A 20,029-nucleotide genomic window follows, 5' to 3' on the forward strand; every position below is an offset into this window, starting at 1 on the left:
GGTTTCTCCCTAAATCAACTTCTCGAGAAATTCACCTATCAAAATCCCTAATTTAGACTTAAAAACCACCAAATTCTAAACCAATTTCTCACAATCATTCTAACCTATTAACAAAACACAGTTTAATAGCGAAAGATCAACTCAAAAACAAGTTTTCTATCATGCTCAACTCATCCAAAGCAATATCAATTCAACAAGCCATCTAAACCATCAATTTGACATTTCATACAATACACCATCACATAATTCAACATAGATTTAGAAATAGTTTCATACAATTTCACATACCAAATTAGATTATCAGTTACTACAAATTTAAAAACAAGGTGTTTAGTTTCCTTTACCTACATAAGACCAAATGACTCTATAAAACCTCAAACAACTCTCATATATCAAAGGACTCTATTGCAATTACAACCAATGGAATCATGATTAGGATACGTCCTTAGAATCACTGATCAGGATATAGTTACATATGAAACTCGGATAACACATGTAACCATAAATGGTACGCATGCAAAGAGAAGAAAATAGAATAAGAAAAAAAAACATAAATCAACTTACTCTTTTATAGAAACTGATCAGTTAGACTTGAAGATTTTTTATGATGATTACTCAGGCAGTCTTCGATCTTAAATAGATAAATAAGAACGAAAACTCCTAGAAAGATGAAGTCGGATAACTCTAAAAAAATGATTTCTAAAGAAATAATGTATTTATAAATTATAAAACTAATTCATAACAAAACTGTTTATATAAAAACTCTTTTAATATTAAAATAATTTAATCTTACTATTTTTAAATTATTACCTCTTGTAAAATATCATTTTCTGAAATATTACAGTTTAGTTAAATTAATGTTAAAGCATTACATTTAGGTTATATTTTACGTTTGGAACTCCTAGTATTATTTTTAGGTTTATTTATATTCTTCTTCCATCCTTTTTCACCTTTAACAACCCATCACCCTTCTTTTTTTTTTCATCTCTTTTCCACCATTCCCCTTTCATTACCCTTTTGCCTTTGCTTTATATGTTTCTCCACCACCATTTTCCTATTTTATTTTTCTTTTATGATTTATAGATTGTTGTTAAAACTTGAGTAGAAGTTGCATGTAAGTTGATTATTACCTACTTAAAATTTAGATTTGTGAGAGATACCCATGAGATGCTCGAATAAATTTTTGTTGGTATTTAGAAGAATTGAGCTAGATGGAATGATTCTTTATTGATGATAAAGAAAGGTGAAAGGAGAAAATGAAAAACAAATCATAAAAAAAATGAGATGATCCAAATATAGAAAATAATTCAAACTCTGATAAATGAGACATTCAAAATTTAATAGAACAATTTTTTTTTAAAAAAAAATCAATTGAAAATTATTTTAAAATTATTGAAAAGACTAAAGACATAGAAAGAGAAAAAAAGAAAAAAAAATATTATTAAAATTCTAAGTCAATTTATTAAAAGGAACAATTTTCTTTAGGAGGAGATAAATAAGAAGAAAGGGAGAGAATAATAACATTCCTTTTTTATCAATAGTGAGACTAAAATAAAATAGAACTTTCCAATGTTCATTACAACCATTTTACTAAAACTAAATGTCCTGTTTTACGTTAATTTTTTATTCTCTCGTACAAAATACACTTCCACTTTTTATAACACTTTTTTGGAATGCACCAAATATAATATAAAACATCACATCATATTCCATCCTCCTAAAATATCCTTCTGGCAAATACTACCTTAATCTCGACATAAGAAGAACATTTTTCTTTCTTTGATAATACTACATTTTCAATAATGGTTGTTCTTTTTAAACAGCAACAGTTCGACAATGGGAAGAGAATAAAACAACAGATTCTTCTTTAAAACCAACAAGTGCAGAAAATAGCAAAATATACAAGATTGTAATTGATCAAAAGTTTGGAGAAGAAAAGGTATATAGTACAAGACACTTATGGCAGTTCAGTTACCTAAAACAAACTGTTATAACCTTACTCAAAAAGAGTACTATTAAAAAAATGGTAGGTAAAAAAACTCACCCCCTTAACAAAACTCTACATTCCATGGGGTTATACACTCTATTTTGAGATATAACTCCTCAGTTTGTGAATGTTTCCAGGGGAACCATTTTTTCTTAGGCCGGTGTCAGAGTTCAGAGCCTAACAAAGTGATGTCAGTGAAGGATGAAGATGGTGATAGCTCAGCCAATTTACATGGTGGAATGTAATGTGAAGAAGTTGAAGTCATGGTGATGGACATTGAGCTGTTTCAACCAAGAGTCTGCTGCACTGTACAGACAGGATATGCTCTCATTGTCATAAGGGTCAGTGTTTAGCCAAACATCTCCTTGCATTTTGTATGTAGCCAGTCCAAAGGGCAGGAGAGAAACATGGTCACTTTTCTGTTTCTTGCACTTCTCTCCTTCTTTGGAACAACATAGATCATTCCCTATTTCCATCTCATCACACTCCATTGCACAATCTGCACACACGTTTGATGAGATCATATTCACAACATATTATGTGAACCAAAAACAAGCCAAGAACCTTATGGGTTATGCAATGCTCATCATTGAGTTTCTCTTAAAATAATGTTTAACTTTGTCATACATATACTGATAAGCCAAATGAAATTGTGTGTAGCACTTACCTCTTCACATAGCTTTTAGAAAGAAATATAGTATAATCTACTCTTTGGCATGCTTATCTGATCATATTTGAAAATACTGCAATTTGAACTACAATTATTGATTGGAAAAACAAAAGATTGAGATACCTTCGAAAGATGATGACAGAGTGTGGTAAGTGAGGAAGCATGCTTCCAATTCCTTTTCATTGTTTCGGCTTGGGACAGTATAAATTGGGTACCTATTCAATGATGAAAATTCAGTGTAACATCTATCTATGTACTATGGAAATTAACAGAGGCTAATCATCTGATAGAAAGTAACATAAACAAGATAAGATGAACTTTGCCATGAGATCAACCACATTATCACATGACATGTTCAGTTCAGTTAAATACCAAATCTTCAGAGAGATAGCAACAAACTATGCTCACCAAGAAACAGCCATCCAACTTGCTGGGGAAAGATCCACACTCTTCAATGTCAGTAATGCAGGATGGGTTCGAGCTAACTCATCAATCTGAAACAAGAAAACCAAAAACAATGTAACAGATGAGTGTAGTGACATACAAATCCAAAATATATGTTATTTCCATTGGTAAAAACTGCTGCTTGACAAAATAAGGATACCTTCTCAGCAAGAGGAACCCTTGAGTAAGGAGAAGCCATCTCAGTGTACTGTAAGTAAAGGTGGCCAAGCTTGTTATCCCTTAGCCAGGAACCCTCCTGATCACAGCATGAATCCTCAGAAACAGCATCCTCCCAAGATTTGCTGGAATTGTTACTCAATGATCTAGAAAGGTTATCACTTGAACTATCCTCACTCCATGAATCACTTTCAAATTCAACTCCATCACTATCCTCTCTCCGGTTGCTGCATAACACAAAACAGAAAATCAATTACACCATTGTTTATTACATGTTCAGCACATACCACTAGGCTTTTTTGTCTCCTACATACCGACATGCTGCAACAGACTTGTTGCTGTAGATTTGGATAGCAGATAGGTATGGAACATAGTACTGAGTCACAGTTTCACCATCCTCCAACATCACTGGAGTACCAGCACCATATGCACTCCATTCATAGTAGCAGTCCCAAAGGTCTTGAAGAGTGAAGTATTCAACTTTCTCCTTGCCAAGAGGCTGCCAGAGGGGATTTAGATCATTAAAGCAGCTCTGCAAATTACATGATAAAAGCAAAGAAAATTAAGGATACCAGTAATGGTCCTTCTTCTTTCTAATAAATTAATCAATAGCAACGTTAACACATCCAGCACTAACTAACACAACTTCACTTCCTCCAATCTCTTGACTATAAACAAAAGTAGTTATTACAAAAGGACAACTAATGCAAGAGTAGACGGTATATACACTGAATATGTAAACGTTTATACTGTTAATCAATAACAAACAGTTATGACCAGTAAATTTGTTCATTTTTAAAATAGCTGTGGTTTCCAGTGACAAGTTCTTTATAGCAGCAATGCATGTAAAGTAAACTCATCACACCGTCAAATATTGCAAAAGAGGTTATGTGTAAGAAACTAGAGTTAAAATGGAAAAGAACATTCCTTATTTCTTCTACAATGATGTTTATAAACTACCAATGAATTGAAGATAGAGTTTAGGCCAACAGAATATGATAAAATATAAGTAACAGTAGACACAAAAAGTCATTAGCCAAAAAGAATGAAGTGACCCCTAGAATATTCCAGAAAACCTTGTTTTCTTTTCCTTTCCATCATTTGTCTCTCTTATGGAAAGCCAAAAAAACATTGATTGATTCTCAAAAACAGCATATGCTGATGGAAAACCACTCAATAAATGACATTGTAACAACTTGGGAGCTTTGAAAACGGAAGTAGGAAAATCCCAGAGGACATATCTTTCTCAGTAATAGGTTGTCACAAATAATGAAAGATTATAATACTAGTATGAACATTTTTTCACGAGACTACCAATCAAAACTATTGGCTTGTGCCCACAAAATGTACAATGACCAATTTCCCAGTCACATACGACACATGATGTAAAGTAGCAGCAGCCACAAAAGCACACTCATCTCATTAATGAAAAACTATGATTCTATCTTAAAAGTTTGGCCCTTGTCCCTTGAAGCTCGTATTTTCTCTCCAAGTCAAAATCAAGTATCATAATTTCCTCGTATAACCATGTTGACTATAAACAATTACCCCTGTTCATGCCTAATTAAGACAAAAGCCATCAGAATTCCCTCAGCAAAAAATAAGATTTTCAGACTCTGTATGATCCCTTTCTCTGAAAATTTGCCTAATTGATAAAGAAAAGACCTTCCTAATCTAGATTTTTTGAATTTTCTAACCAAAGAATGATTAGGGTAAGTGTCATCAAATTTGAATTCTACAAGCATATATAAAAAAAAATGCCTAATTAGTTATTTACTTTCCATTTTTTTCAAACTAAAAGGATAAGGGGGAAATCTCATATCCACATAGGAAGACTAATCTCATGCAATTGGGTTAAGAAAAGGCAAAATAATAAATGAAATTTATAAAGAAAAAAAAAATTATAATCTGACTTTTCTAAACTAAAAAAATTTAATAATTATAAAAAAAAGGTATATTTCTTGGAGCAATAAAACACTAGTGTCAATGTCAACCATGATTCAAATTTACTTTATACACCATAATAATTATAAAATGACATGTGGACAAAGATTTTTCAAAGGGCATCATATGGATATTCCCTGACACAAAACAAAGCCTTTATTTTACGACATCGTTTTGGCTTATCCACAGAAAATTCACGCAAAGAAAAATAATACAAGAATTATGAAAATACTAATGATAATAAGATATTATTTTTTATATTAATTGTAAAATAACCGGGATATTAAGGTTATTAATTCAATATAAATGTATTTCATCAAACTTAAAAGTTTAATATCACAATTAATCAACGGTTACGATTAAACTCTTAATTCATTAATGTTATACCAGTTAACAAATAACGCGTTTTTTTAAAACCTTTATTGAACACGCAAACAAAACACATATAATAAAAAAGTAAAGGTAACTAATATTGCTGATAAAAAAAAAGTAACTAATATCATTATTTTTAAATAGAAAAATAATTTTCTTTCATTTTGATTATTACAAAATTTCGAAAACATAAAAAAAAGACACTCATATTCTCGTTTAGCTGAGATCCGATGTTGAAAGAACAAAACTACAGCTTTAAATTTTTATTTTTCATATCCACTTTTGGAAATTCCAGTAATTAAATTAATTTGTTTTAAAACAACCCCACTATCGTATTCTCGTAAATGAACGTGACAGGTACAAATATTTTGAAAACCGACAAAATAAAAAAATTATGCACACAGTTAAAGAAAAATAAATTTAATTTAAAACAGTAATATAAATTCATTGCAAAACCGTTAAATAATATAAAATCAATTAAATTATGATACATAATTTTTTCTAAATGGCACTGTTTTTATATAATTATCTTAAATTCATTCCAAAACTTTAAAACAGATAAAATTGTCTAAAATTACTAATACAGAGTTATTAAATATTTAATCTTAATTAAATAACATGTCAAAGAGTCAATGCAAAAAGTATTTATTCAAAGTGGAATATTAATTACTTATTTTGAAGAATTTGTTTTACTAAACTTTATCATAAGAAGAATATTGTTTTTATTTTTTATTATTTAACAAGTCTGTGTCTCTCTCTCCGTTTTAATGAAAGAAAAAAAGTCTTCGTTTTAATGAAAAAAAAAAAAAAAAAAGTTAATGACGCTTCTATTGTGCAAATCGAGATCAGTGACATTTTGTTGACATTTTATAAGAATTAAAAATTATTTCACCTCCCAATGATTCATTCAGATAAAAAATCCAGGAGAAAAGGGAACAATATAGAAATTGAAGAAAAATCCAAAAAAAATATTCTCAATTTCTGCATATAGTAATTGCAGAAATTAAAAAAATATATAAAATATATGAACAGAAATGAACAAACAATCGCACCGTCAGGTCAGATGAATCGGAACAAAGAGAAACAACCCAGAGGACAAAGAATGGAACTTGAACACAACCCAGAGAAACAAAACGCACAAAATAAAAATTGAGATATAAATCAAAATAAAGGAAAGAATTACCTTGGGTAGAATCTGAGAAGGAACACGAGGAGTGACACATTGAAGAAAGCGTTGCAGGTTGGATGGAGAAGTTGCAGAGAAGCACGTGAAGGAAGAGGTTGAAAAGGAGGAGGAGGAAGAGATGGAAGTGATGGAAGAGGGCATTGTCGTTTGTGTGTGATTTTCTCGAGAAAGTGAGAGAAAATGCAGAGAAAACAGCAGACGAAGCAAATGGGGTTTAAGGAGATTTTTTGTTTTGGATATATAGGAAGCTCTCAAGTCTCTCTCATTGTGAACCAGAGGGTGACACACAAAACGCAAAAGATCATATTTTTATTTTGGGTTATGGTGTTCAATCAAACAAGGTGAACTAGATTTGGAACATTTTTCATGGAAAGAGGAAAATCAAGAGCAGAATCTGTGAAATTGAAAGGGATGGAGGATATGGACAAAGTGCACCCACTCAATATTTTAAGCTAGAAAATGCAAGATGTAATTGATTGACACTTCTGGGTTTTATAAATGCTCCATGAAACTAAAAAAGTTGAAGATTTTTTTATGGTCCAAGATGAAGAATTTGGAGTTGAAGAAGAAGACGAAAGAGGAAGAAGAAAGAAAATGTAAATGGTTTTGGTATTAATTGAAGGTAAGAGAAACGGATTTTGGGGAGTTTTGTTCTGATTTTTTTGTTGACAAAAGTGACGCAGAAGAGAAGATTTATAGAGAGAGAAAGAAAGGTCTGTGAGAGAGAAAAAAAACAAGAAAAGGAGAGTGAAAAAAAAGTATGTGAAGGCGCGTCGCGGTGGCGAAGGAGAGAGAACTCGCTTCGCCGCGTGTTAAGGTTCAATTGTTGTCAGTACTTGGTTTTTTTTTTTTTAAATTTAAGACCGTGGCAAAGGAATTTAATTTTATTATTATAAAATAGAAGTACGATATATTTTTATATTTATTTAATGGATAATGATATTTAGACAATATTTTTTTATAATATTTAGACATTGATTACATGTCATCTTGTGATTGATCTAAATTACACCACAATTAATAATAATAATCATAAACATTGTTATAGAGTAATTTAGGACCAATCAATATATAATCAATGTTTAAATGTTGTCAAAAAAATGTTGTCTAAATACTATTATCTCATTTAATATAGAATATAAGAATAAAATTAGTGTAGAAATGTAAAATTTTATACTTTTTAAAAAAGAAAAAAATAATAAATAGTGTAAAAGTTAGAAACGTAAAAAAAAATATTTTTATCTCAAAATATATAATTTTGTTAAATTTGTTATACCATCGAATATACTGTTTCTATGAAATTTTGTAATAATAATAATTTTTATTGTTTTTATCTTAAAATTATTGTACTTTACTTTTTCAGTAAAAAGTTAAATGGACTGGTTTTCTTCATTTTTATAGATTTTTTTTTCTGAATTTAATTTTAAGTATATTATGCTAGTGTTTATATTTATAAGAATGTATAAAAGTAATATATTTATCGAGAGGGTGTGATTAGGTGAATAAAGAACATTTTAGTTATAACATTAACTTGAAGAAAGCTATATAAATAGTAACTTTTTTTTTTACTTAAAAGTAGAAATTTTATATTGTGATGATCATCATAATATTTGAAGAAATTATACAAGATTAAAAGTTTCAGTTATGGCTGAGTAATTAATGCGTTATTAATTGCATATTATATTTATTAATAACTTTATTAAATACTTTTATTTTAATTAATGTTATTAATCAGTTATTAATTCAATTTTTTATACTTTTCTTCAAAAATTTCTGAGTATTCAAAGTTTAATATTAATATTTTTTAAAATAATAATATTTAGATAATATTTTTTTGAATTTTGAACATCATTTATCTATCGTTTTGTGATTGGTCCATAATAATATTTATGATTATTATTATTAATTATAAAATAATTTTAAACTAATCAGACACGAAAATGATGTTTAAATGTTGTAAAAATATTCTCTAAACATCGTTATCTTTTTATTTATGAAATTTTGGGTACAACATGATACACGTGTCGAAATTCTTCTGGGATAAGGTGAGTGGGCTCTAGAGTTTTTTTAATGCAAATAAATTTATTACCTGTAATATATTTATTTATTTGTTTGTTTTTTTCTCCATTGTCTGTAAGAGACATGCATGGTTCATTGTGTACAAATCAGAGCCATAATTGAATCTGATGGTGATGACGATGAGACGAGTAATCATGGAAATCATTTTCCGGATTTATCACTATCCACAATGAAAATTCTAATAATGATAATTTATTTTTCAATCAAATATAGTACGTAAATTATTACTTTGTTTAAAGTTTAAGATTTGTATGGATTAGGAGATTGAATATATTAATTAATTAAATACATAAAAATAATTTTTAATATGTATTTCATGATAATTATTATAAATTAATAAATTTAATACATACTTAAATTTATAATTATTCAAGGATAAAAATTTAAACCATTAGCATATGTATTATTTTGCATTTATTATTTTTGAGATTTCTGATTACAGTCCTCATTCAAGTTTTAAAATCTTTAAGATTTTTCTTACTTCCAACTTTTATTCTCATGAGAGTTGAGAAAATATGTTAAATTAAAATGTAACAGTGAAATTAGATTTTTTTTTTTTTAAACATTAACCTATTATACTAATTCATGGTCAACTAATCAAACTGATGTATAATTAAAAACTAAACTAAAATTATTAAAAAGTAGTAAGTTATCATACCGGTAACAGAGAAAATATATAAGAAAATAACAAATCAAAATTGATATTGAAAATAGTTTTAATTAATTTTTAAGTGCATCATAAATTTAAATAATTTTAATTAACTGTTTTTAAATATTTTTATTTATTGAGCTTTTTTTTAATTTTATATTTTTTATTAAATTTATATTATTTAATAATATTAGTTTTTTTTATCAGCTGAGTGACAAAAATGTTATTTTTCTATTGCTTCATTTATATATTTTTTTGTTAAAGTAATAAAAAATTAATTATATTTTATGTTAATTACAATATTAAGACATTGAAATAATCAAGATGAAAAATAATATACATGTCACTCAATTAATATGTACATTTTTGTAAATAGGTAGAGACAAATAATTAAAGATAACGGAAAAATAAGTCACCCAATAAAAGTAATAAATAATTTTTATTATTTTAATAAAAAAATTGATGAGACAAGATGTTACCTCATTAATAGAAAATTAATTAAAAAATATAAAAAAATCTGAATACCTGATAAACTAAAAATATTTAATGAAAACTCGATTAAAAATAAAAAATTTGTGAGTATCTATTACTTAAAATTAATTTTTTTAAAAAATAAGTGGATAGTGATGATATTTTTATTTTTAACATAACAGTTTTAGGCATGATTTTACTTTTTTTTAAGTGTATTGAATTTTAAATTAGTGAGGTTGTTCAAAAGTGCATTAATTCATAAAATTAGAGTAAATTCTTAAGTTTATCTTTCAAAGTAACGTGTGTGGTATATATATATATATATATATATATATATATATATATATATATATATATATATATATATATATATATATATATATATATATNAATATATATATATATATATATATATATATATATATATATATATATTTATCTGTGTGTAACATGGAAATCCAAAGGGTTTTCGAAAATAACTGTGAAATTTATTTTCTATACGTTTCATGAGATCAATTTATATCATATATATATATACTGGCTTAAATATTGTTGAAAAAAAAAATAATGTGATATAAATGCTTACAAAAATTTAGTCAAAATATTTTATAGAAATAAAACATTTCTATAATAGCAGTTCATTACAAATTTTTATGTATAACTTGTTAAATGCCATAACTATTATTTAAAAATTATATTTGAAACAAAATAAAATAAAATATATTGTAGTTTTCTTATTTCAAACTTGATTTATTTTATTAAAGAATTTTTATAGTGAGAAATGGTGTAATTGCATCTATTAAACTACTAAGAAGGGTTAACACAGTGTAGGGATAGAAGAAATATATAGATTTTTTTTAGTTCATTTGCAAATTGCATAGAAGGTCAGTTGTAATATTTATTCTTAAAATGTCTTTTAATTAATTATTAATGTAAATATATGTACATTGTGGAAATTCAACCCTCTGTCATAAATACAAGATATGATATTTATATAGATGTACAATGAACATGGATATATATATATATATATATATATATATTTATGAGAAAGTATAAAATGATGATATTTATGACAAAAACTAATGAATATTGATTGACATAATTAACTTCTCTTTTAATAATTTAAGTTGAAATTATCATCAATATTATCTAAGAGTAATTGCTTTCATAAAAGTGAATTTTGACTTTTGACATTTTGAAAGAAAATTTGCTCTAATCATGATTTCATAAGTAGATAGACTACATCCAAAATAATGTACAATGTACCAAAGTCAACTAATACAGTATATAAAAGATACGGAAAAAAGTATTCTTATAGGAGATCTATACATTGAAAGATATATTTTTTTTTTCAAGCAAATTTATTCAATATTGGTGGAGCTAATTAGGCTCCATCCACCATAATCATCAATGTCAAGGTCTAAAGATTAAAAATATAGTAATATTGAGTGATGTTAATAAATATTATATTGATTCCAAATTATCTGTGTAAAGGAGATTTTTTTTATGGAATAAATAGGTGTATAAAGTTAAGTGATGATATGATAATTTAATTTCGGGTTAAATATGTTTTTAGTCCCTATACTTTGGGATGATTTTGGTTTTAGTCCATTTTCAAACTATGGTACAATTTAGTCCTTTAACTTTAAAAAACTCTGGTTTTAGTCTTTTTTACCAATTTTTTTTAACTTTATTTGTTGTTTCAAACACGTTTCATTATAGCATTTGGATTGTTTACACTGTTTGACACATTTTTGCTTCAATGTTAACTAAGAAACGTGCTTGAAACAACAAATAAAGTTAAAAAAATTGGTAAAAAAGACTAAAACCAGAGTTTTCTAAAATTGAAGGACTAAATTGTACCATAATTTGAAAATGGACTAAAACCAAAATCTCTCCAAAGTATAGGGACTAAAAACATATTTAAGCCTTTAATTTATTATATTTACATTTTAATTAATTAATATTGTATTTTATATGTATAGTTTTTGGAGTATGTCGATTAGTTTTGAGTCTATAAAAAGTATTGATAAGAGAGGTGAGTGAGAATATGAGTAATGGTTATAGTAAATTAATGGAGCTTCTTGGTTGAAAATAGCCATAAAAATAATTTAAGATGGTGATCTAAAGAGATATTTGATAAAACTAAAGTAAGAAAAGTTACTTTTATTTTAGATTCTAATTTAAGTTTCAAATTATACCTTGATTTTGTATTTGAATGGTGTTTTTACAAGTGATCATGAAACAAACTTTTTTTAAAAATAGTATAGCTATCAAAACGGGTAATTCGGCTCGACCTGGTCCGGCTCACCACGTGTTGGTCACTTAGTGAGCCAACCCAACCCGACTCGTTTATTAGTGAGCCAGAAAAATTCAAATCCAACTTGACCCATCACAGGTTGGTGGGTAAACGGGTTGACTCACTGGTCCACTTAATTATATTTTGACAGCTCTAAAAAATAGATTATGAGAAGATTTACTTTAAGCTTCTACCAATATTCATTCCAACAATTTCATAAGACAGAGTAAAGGTAGAGACAGAGGACGAATCAAACAAGGTGCTAGAGACTTGAACAATAATTCTACAAGTTATAATGATTAACCTCAAGATACATGCAAAGCAAAGGAGCATGAAAAAATACAAGTTAAAATTGTCATAAATTTAGTCATTATGTTTCTAAAAGTCATACAAGATTGGCCTGTTTCAAGGAAAAGTCAAAAATGTCAAATATAGCATAAAGGGAAGAAGAAAATAGACATTGCAAATGACTTTTCAAGAAATAAAATTTTTTGAATTAGATTTATGTTATGTAGATACAAGCTACAATAATCATATAAATGAGAATAAATCTTTATTGTTTCTAAATAAAGATTTTTGGTCTATTATAAGTTTTGAAGTTTACTTTATAATTAGGAATGACGACGGATCAAATAGAATACAGATAGTACCTATCAGTAATTTGACTTGCAACAAAAAAAATCCACCTGTTATCCGTCAAATACACGTTTAAAAAATATTCACAAATATTTTAAAATCTGCAGATATCCGTATATACCTGAGATATTTAAAAAAATATAATTTAAAATTTTTTAAAATAAAATCTAAATAAAATTACAAAAAAAATATAAAATTAAATATAATTTAAAATTTTAGTTTTAATTAAATTTAACCTAATAAAATATAAATTAATTTTAATTTTAATTTAATTTAATTTAATAAAATATAAATTTAATTTTTAATTTAATTTTTTACAGAATAATAAGTATCCGCGAGTACGGATAGTATAATACAGGACAATGATATTTTGACAACACTTTTTGACAACACTTTTTGACAACTTTTTTTACAACGGGACATGTGTCATCATTTTATTGGTCTATTTGAATTTATGTTTAAAAAATATTTAAAATGGACCAATCACAAACTACCACGTATACGTTGTCAAAAAGTTGTTAAAAAAGTGTTGTTAAAAGAAGTTTTTCCTATAATACACTCACTCAATCCATTTTTAAGCAGATAGTAAAATACCTACTACCTGTTATTCGTAGATAATAAATATCCGTGGATACTAACTATTTACTATGGATTTTATCAGCAAATATTCACGGGTACGAATATTTCTGTCATCCCTATTTATAGTGAAGGTGATGAGAAAATGTAATTTAAAATAAAGATAAAGAATGATTTTGTTGAAAGAATTTCTAATTTGTTATATATTTCTGATTTAAAAATTTATTAAGTGATGGACAAGAAAAGGACTACAATATCATCATTAGCAATGATGCTTTGAAACTTTTTATATTGTTATAGGTGTTAGTGTTGGTGTAAAAATGAATTTAAATTAAATTTTTCATGTAAAGATTTAAAGAATTTAATTTATTTTAATGGTTAAATGAAAATATTTTTTTGTTTGCATTAATGTTTTTTATAAACAATATGGCATTAGGACATCCCAGGACAAGAAAGGAGCATCAAATAAGTTTTGAAATGGCATGTTGCAAGTGATGTGGGACTAATAAGGATGGCAAATGAACTTATTCTCATGGGTATTGTCGGAACTCAATGCTATTTGATGTAAATTTCTCACATTGTTTATGAATATATGTAATACTCAATTTTTTCAATTAGGTATGTGTACGGAGATGGGTATATCTGTCATCCCTGACCCAAATGCCAATCTCCATTTTTATCTCCTTTGTTAGAAGTGGGTTTTAGGCCTAATTCAACCCCACAAAACCGGCTTGTAAGGTGAGGTCTGCACCCCACTTATATATTATAAATTGACCGTATTTCTAGTTGATGTGGGACTTCCAACACACCCCTTCAAGGTTAAGTTCCTTTCACATTGGTACACCCTCCCTCGATTAGAAATATTCCTAATCATGATTGTTTCTTTCGTATGGTAGTTCATCTTAACAAAACACGTTTACTTGAACCTTTGTCTGGAAAACCTTCTAACATGGATCATATTATACTCATATGAGCGAGTCACCAAGACTAACCATCAACTTTGATATCATTGATGGGTATCTGGAAAGGGGGTTTACTTGGGAGACAAAACACTAATGAGATCTAGACCCAACCTATATAAGGGATTGACACCATTTCCAACCCAAAACTTGAAGGTAATAGGTTTATTGGTCTTAAGCCTTATATGGTGCTCAACTTTCTCATTTATACCTATTGTGCGAATTAGACTCACTTGAATTCTCAACACACATTTAATTATTTTTACACTTTTTTTAATAATTTTCTTTACTGTTTATTTTTTTCACATGGAAATATTTGACACTTGATTTCAAGTGTTCAATCGCATTACTAGGTAATATAAAGACTTTATCTTCTTTATTATCTTTTATCCTTAATTTTTGTGTAATTTAAGAATTTTTCTGGCCAATATGTTTTTTATTATGGCTCAATGGTTTAACTACACTAATATCCAAAAAACTTTCTTAAATTTCCATGCTATTTTCCATCTTATCATACTTTTAATTATACATTTTTTTTTCCTTTGTGCTATTTTGTTTAATGGTGTATCAAATTGTTTCAAAAACACACATTTTATCATTTTTATTTATTTTTAATATTTTTATTTTTTTGTTTATTTTTATTATATAGATTATTGTTTTGATGATTTTTTATATAATTCTTTTTTGTTTCTAACTCACTCTCACAACTGTAATTTTACCATCATAATTTAATAGTGTAATTGTTATGAATCTTGCTTATCATCATTTAACTTAGATTAAAGTTGATTTAATATCTATTTTGGTCCTTAGGTTTGGTAGGTTTGTTCAAAGTATTCCTACATTCTTTCAAATGTTCCCAGATGTCCCATATTTTTTAAAATCAGTTTAAGTTGGTCTTTTTTCCTTGCGACGTTAAAAAGGCTAAAACTGAATGAGTTGTCCAGTTATTGATTCCATGGCACAATTGAGGTGTAAATTTTAAAAATAAAAGTTAATGACGTAGGAAAATTATTCTTAATATATTATCATCTTCTTGTTGCTAAACCCAAATGCTGCTCACACCCAAACCACCCCTGAACCCTAAACTAAAACATCACCGTAAAACCCCAAACCACAATCATCACCCTCCAAACAAACAAAAATATAGAATCTCAAATCAAAGCCCTAGTCCCAAGTTACGAGTTCAAAACATGTAGAGAATAATCAAGAACAAAAATTTCAAATGACATAACCCAAATCAAAGCACTAGCTCGAAATCGCGAGATCAAAACCTGTAGAGAATAATCGAGAACAGAAACCCCAAATAACAAAACTCAAATCAAAACTCTAACCCTTAATCGCGAGATCAAAACTTGTATAGAAGAATCGAGAAAAGAAACCTTAAATAATAGAAACCAAATCAAAACCCTAGCCCCAAATCGCGAGATCAAAACTTGTAAACAAGAATAAAAAACAAAAACCCCAAATAATAGAACCCAAATCAAAACCCAATCCCAAATCGCAAGATCAAAACATGTAGAGAAGAAACCCCAAATAACATAACCCAAATTTCACCCAATCAATCACGTTCCTTAATCAGAAAAGGAGAAGATGATCCCTAACCAAGACAAAGGAGAAGAAGAAAACCCTACGGTAAGACTGGGTGTGTCTGAGAACCAGAAAACAGAGAGAGAACATGAAAATAGAGAGGGAGAACCTGAAAACAGAGAGGAGAAGAAGTTTCTAATTAGGGTTTCATGATAGTGAATTGGGGTTTAATCAAGGTAAAATAAATTTAATTGTAATAGGGAGGGTTTAATTAAGGTCAAAGACTTTTAACATTGTCACATTAATTTGGCTGATCTTGTCATATATTTCTATAGTTAGTGTTTTTAAAGTAATAAGCGAAAAAGACTAACTTAAATCGTTTTTACAAAACATAAAACAACTATCTAAAAAAAGGTCAAATTACTTTGAACAAACATACCAAACCTAGAGACCAAAATAGGTATTAAACTATTATAATTTGAAAGATAAAAGATTTATACCTAAATTTAAATTATTATTAGTTTAATATTTTTTCCTCTGCTCAATAGATGCATTATAACCTATATTATTATATAAAAAAGAGACATTTTGAAGAAAAAAATAAAAAAAACATTTGAAATAGTTTTAAACTTAAATGTTTATTTTATTTTTATAATACTTTAAAATATTTTTTAACTTTATCAACTTTTTTTATTAACATTTGAAAAATTAATAGATGTTTTAGTTATTTTATCATCTTTGTTTTATTAAAAATTTGCAAAATTAATAAATGTTTTAGTTATTATAAAAATTTATTTTATTTATAATTATTTTATTTTTATTTAATTGTTATGTAACACTTTGATTATAAATTTATACAATTATAATCTATTTTTAAATATTTGATAATAAATAAAAGAAAATACATATTTTGTGTTGTAATTAACTTTTATAAAAATTTCATTAAATGGATATTAAAACAGTAAATAAAAACTGTAGAAATACAAATACACGTATAATTCTTCAATAGGGATGAATAAGACAAAAAAAAAATTATAGCGAGGTTATGAAATTTTACTTCAAAAGTGAAAATAAGATAATAAAACATATTTTCATCTGCCTATAGTTATCCCAATTGTGGAATTAAAACTAAAAACTACAAAATGACAACTAGGGATGAATTTTCACATTGATAACAAAGAAATCATATAAAAATAAAATCTTACATACTACACGAATAACTATTTATAGGCAATTACAAAATTTGATTCTTTATTTATTTATATTTTTTTCAGATAATTATAATGGAAAATAAATTTTTATTTCTTTCTTTGTCTCTTCTAGAAATAAAGAATATATATATATATATATATATATATATATATATATATATATATACTTTATTTATTTTTTATTTAAATTTTTATTAACTAAATTGTGAGTTATATACTCTTGTGTCTGTCTCTTGCCTCAATCTTTCACTCCTAAAGTCAACCTTTCATTTATTGTATACAAAATTATGCTCAAATCTTCCTAATTCACTTCTTTCTTAACTCAAAATATTAATATTTCATTATTTGGTCATAATTATGGTTGATAACTCAGTCACTTCTCATGTTATGTGAGATTTTTCTTCTATAAACATTATAACAATATTCAACAACAATGTTTCTTAGACGATCTTCCCCTCTATCAAACACAAGCCAAATAGACTTCGAGTAAATAGTCAAAATGTTCACTGCTAGATCATAAAAGATAATAATATTTTTTGGTTATTAGTATATAAAAGATAATAAAAAAATGTTCAACAGAGGAATAATTTATAATAAAATATTACAAAAATATTAAAAAATAGTTTTTCAAATGTGCATATTGATTGCAATGTATTTGTATCTATTAACTGATAGTGTAGTGTAGTTTGAAACAAAAAGAAATATAAATGTAATATTTTTTTTGAAAGGAAAGGTAGATGATTTTTATCCATACAATTATTTCCTACAAATAAAGTGTAATATACTTTTATATGCACATGCGAAACTTGAGGAAATTATTCATACACAAAGGATGATGAAAACAATGTTTTGATAGAAAAAATAAATAAAAGAATTTAATTAAGAGGTCCATATTAAGAAATTGGTGAACAAAACTCTTTCAAACAATGACAAACTCCATTCAATACAATTTTTTTTTTAATTTATTTTCTTTTTAATGTTTTTTAATTTTATTTGGTTTTATTTGCACGTTTTATCCATGAGCTCGATTTAATATGGAGTAATTAGTTTTATTTGCTCACTCCTTGTCCTCAAAAAATTTCGAGTATTTATTGAAATTCATATACAAATTAATTTGTAATTGAAATGCTCATATATGGACGGACATATATTTTTTACTTTTTAAATATAAATAAAACAATTATTTTAGATATGAATATTATATTTTATGGCTACATGTATCTGTCATCTTTTGTTTGAGAATTCGAAAGTGGTACCAATAATATAATTAATAAACGCACGTGTTTGACATTGAGACGTCGATGGTCCCTCCACAGGGACACGTGGTTATGTGTTTTGAAGACTAAAATATCAAACTCTAACAATTGCTAGAAAATATTAAAAAAAGGCATAAATGGTGACGTGTCCCAAAGCCAAAAGCTGTTGAAATCTCAAATTATTTGTTCGTACGGATATAGAAGAAAATATGATTTGATTATGTTACATCTTGCACGTTTTGTAGAATAGTGATTTGTGTTGATAGAGTTTAATATTTTAGTTTTCAAAACAATGTTTCTTAAACGATCTTATCTTAATATGTTAATATTTTCAAATTGATGTATAATTTTTTTAAGACCTAAAAGATGAGTATTTATAAGTTTAATAAAATTATATATGTATATTTTATTAATAAAGGCTAAACTATAATAGGTTTTATTATAAAGAAATCTTTTTTCATCTCTCTAACAACTTTTTTCCTCAATCTTTTTTTACTTCTCTCTAAGTTTCCTCATTTATCTCTTATTTGTTTTTTAATCAGATACCATCTTTGAGCTCATAATATAGAACCTTATGAATCCATTAGATTGAAATACTCAATAGAGTAAATTCTCCATCTATCCTTTTTCTAAAAATTTGATATGTTTTGTTTATGCACGTTAGGCAAGTCACATGTAACTCTTTCTTCTTCAATTAGAGTCTATGTGTGGTGTTGATCCTTGTAATGGGTCAGATAATGGATAGGAGGTTGTTTTTGTGTAGTTAAAGTTGCCAAACGAATGTGTTATGAAGAGAGAATTGTAGAGCTTTAGGTGTTGAATTTTAAGGTCGGTGAAGCTATAATTTATAGCAAACTATATTGTACTGTGAATTTGATTCCATTGCGTAGTAATATTGCATATATGAGTGTGTTAGGTTTGATAAAGTGTTAATTTGGGGATTGAATGAGATGAATTGTGATTTTTTTTAATACCTTTGATAATGGTTTGTGCATTTATTTTTGTACATTGTAAAGCTTAAACATGTTGTCTAAATTAGGTCATTTGAATTATAAATTATGACTAATTTTGAGTGGAAACAATTGAGCAATTTGAATTCAGTATCATAGTGTAGAAAAAAAATCAAGTTGGTAATATACTAAGGTAGTGTCAAATGTCGTACTAGTATCGTCAGGGACTGGTTAAAAAATTTCAAGTTAGAGAGTCCCAGAGGAGGAAGCATCAGGCATCACTTCAGTGTTGCTAAGCGTTCTTTGTATAATGAGCTTTAGTGGTCTCAAAGATGAGCGTTGTAGTGAGATCATTGAGTGTCATTTATAGATATCATCAGGAGGCATTGACACAAGGTGTTTGGGGCTACTGTTGTGTTGGGGTTTTTTTTTATTGTGCTAGAATTAATCAGTGAATTGTGCTTAATTTTCCGGTATTTTCCCGTTTTTCCTAAATATGCTTAATTTGACCGGAAATTCTAATTTTAATTAATTTGAATTTTCTGAGCTAATTATTTGCATTATTATTTGCAGGGAAAATTTTGGAGATATATTTTGGAGCATTAGGATGAAGACAAAATAAATCAAGACTCT

General features: G+C 27.1%; 1 protein-coding gene across 3 annotated transcripts; it reads right to left on the minus strand.

Annotated features, from left to right (window-relative positions):
- Positions 1 to 1,758: 1,758 nt before the first annotated feature.
- LOC106769919 lies at positions 1,759 to 7,574 on the minus strand. Of its 3 annotated transcripts, none has more exons than XM_022784354.1 (6): positions 4,006 to 5,028; positions 3,593 to 3,777; positions 3,262 to 3,505; positions 3,066 to 3,151; positions 2,781 to 2,872; positions 1,759 to 2,486 (listed from the first exon to the last, which is right to left on the minus strand). In XM_022784354.1, the coding sequence occupies exons 1-6, from the start codon at positions 4,069 to 4,071 to the stop codon at positions 2,215 to 2,217; spliced, it is 945 nt and encodes a 314-aa protein (XP_022640075.1). In that variant the 5' UTR covers positions 4,072 to 5,028; the 3' UTR covers positions 1,759 to 2,214. The 3 variants fall into 3 exon arrangements, with proteins under 3 accessions (XP_022640075.1, XP_022640071.1, XP_014511213.1); XM_022784350.1 differs by lacking the exon at positions 4,006 to 5,028 and adding an exon at positions 6,778 to 7,574 and having other exon boundaries at positions 1,762 to 2,486; XM_014655727.2 differs by lacking the exon at positions 4,006 to 5,028 and adding an exon at positions 6,778 to 7,570 and having other exon boundaries at positions 1,766 to 2,486; positions 3,593 to 3,810.
- Between the last annotated feature and the right edge of the window lie 12,455 nt (positions 7,575 to 20,029).

The sequence above is a fragment of the Vigna radiata genome, chromosome 1, assembly GCF_000741045.1.
Source record: "Vigna radiata var. radiata cultivar VC1973A chromosome 1, Vradiata_ver6, whole genome shotgun sequence".
NCBI lineage: Eukaryota > Viridiplantae > Streptophyta > Magnoliopsida > Fabales > Fabaceae > Vigna > Vigna radiata.

Excerpts from the sequence above, each read along its gene's own strand:
- LOC106769919 (XM_014655727.2), bottom strand. The coding sequence starts at position 6,921 with ATGCCCTCTTCCATCACTTCCATCTCTTCCTCCTCCTCCTTTTCAACC. Across the intron at positions 3,506-3,592 it reads AAGTCTGTTGCAGCATGTCG|CAACCGGAGAGAGGATAGTG; the intron begins GTATGTAGGAGA and ends TGTGTTATGCAG. Across the intron at positions 2,487-2,780 it reads TCTGTCATCATCTTTCGAAG|ATTGTGCAATGGAGTGTGAT; the intron begins GTATCTCAATCT and ends ACGTGTGTGCAG.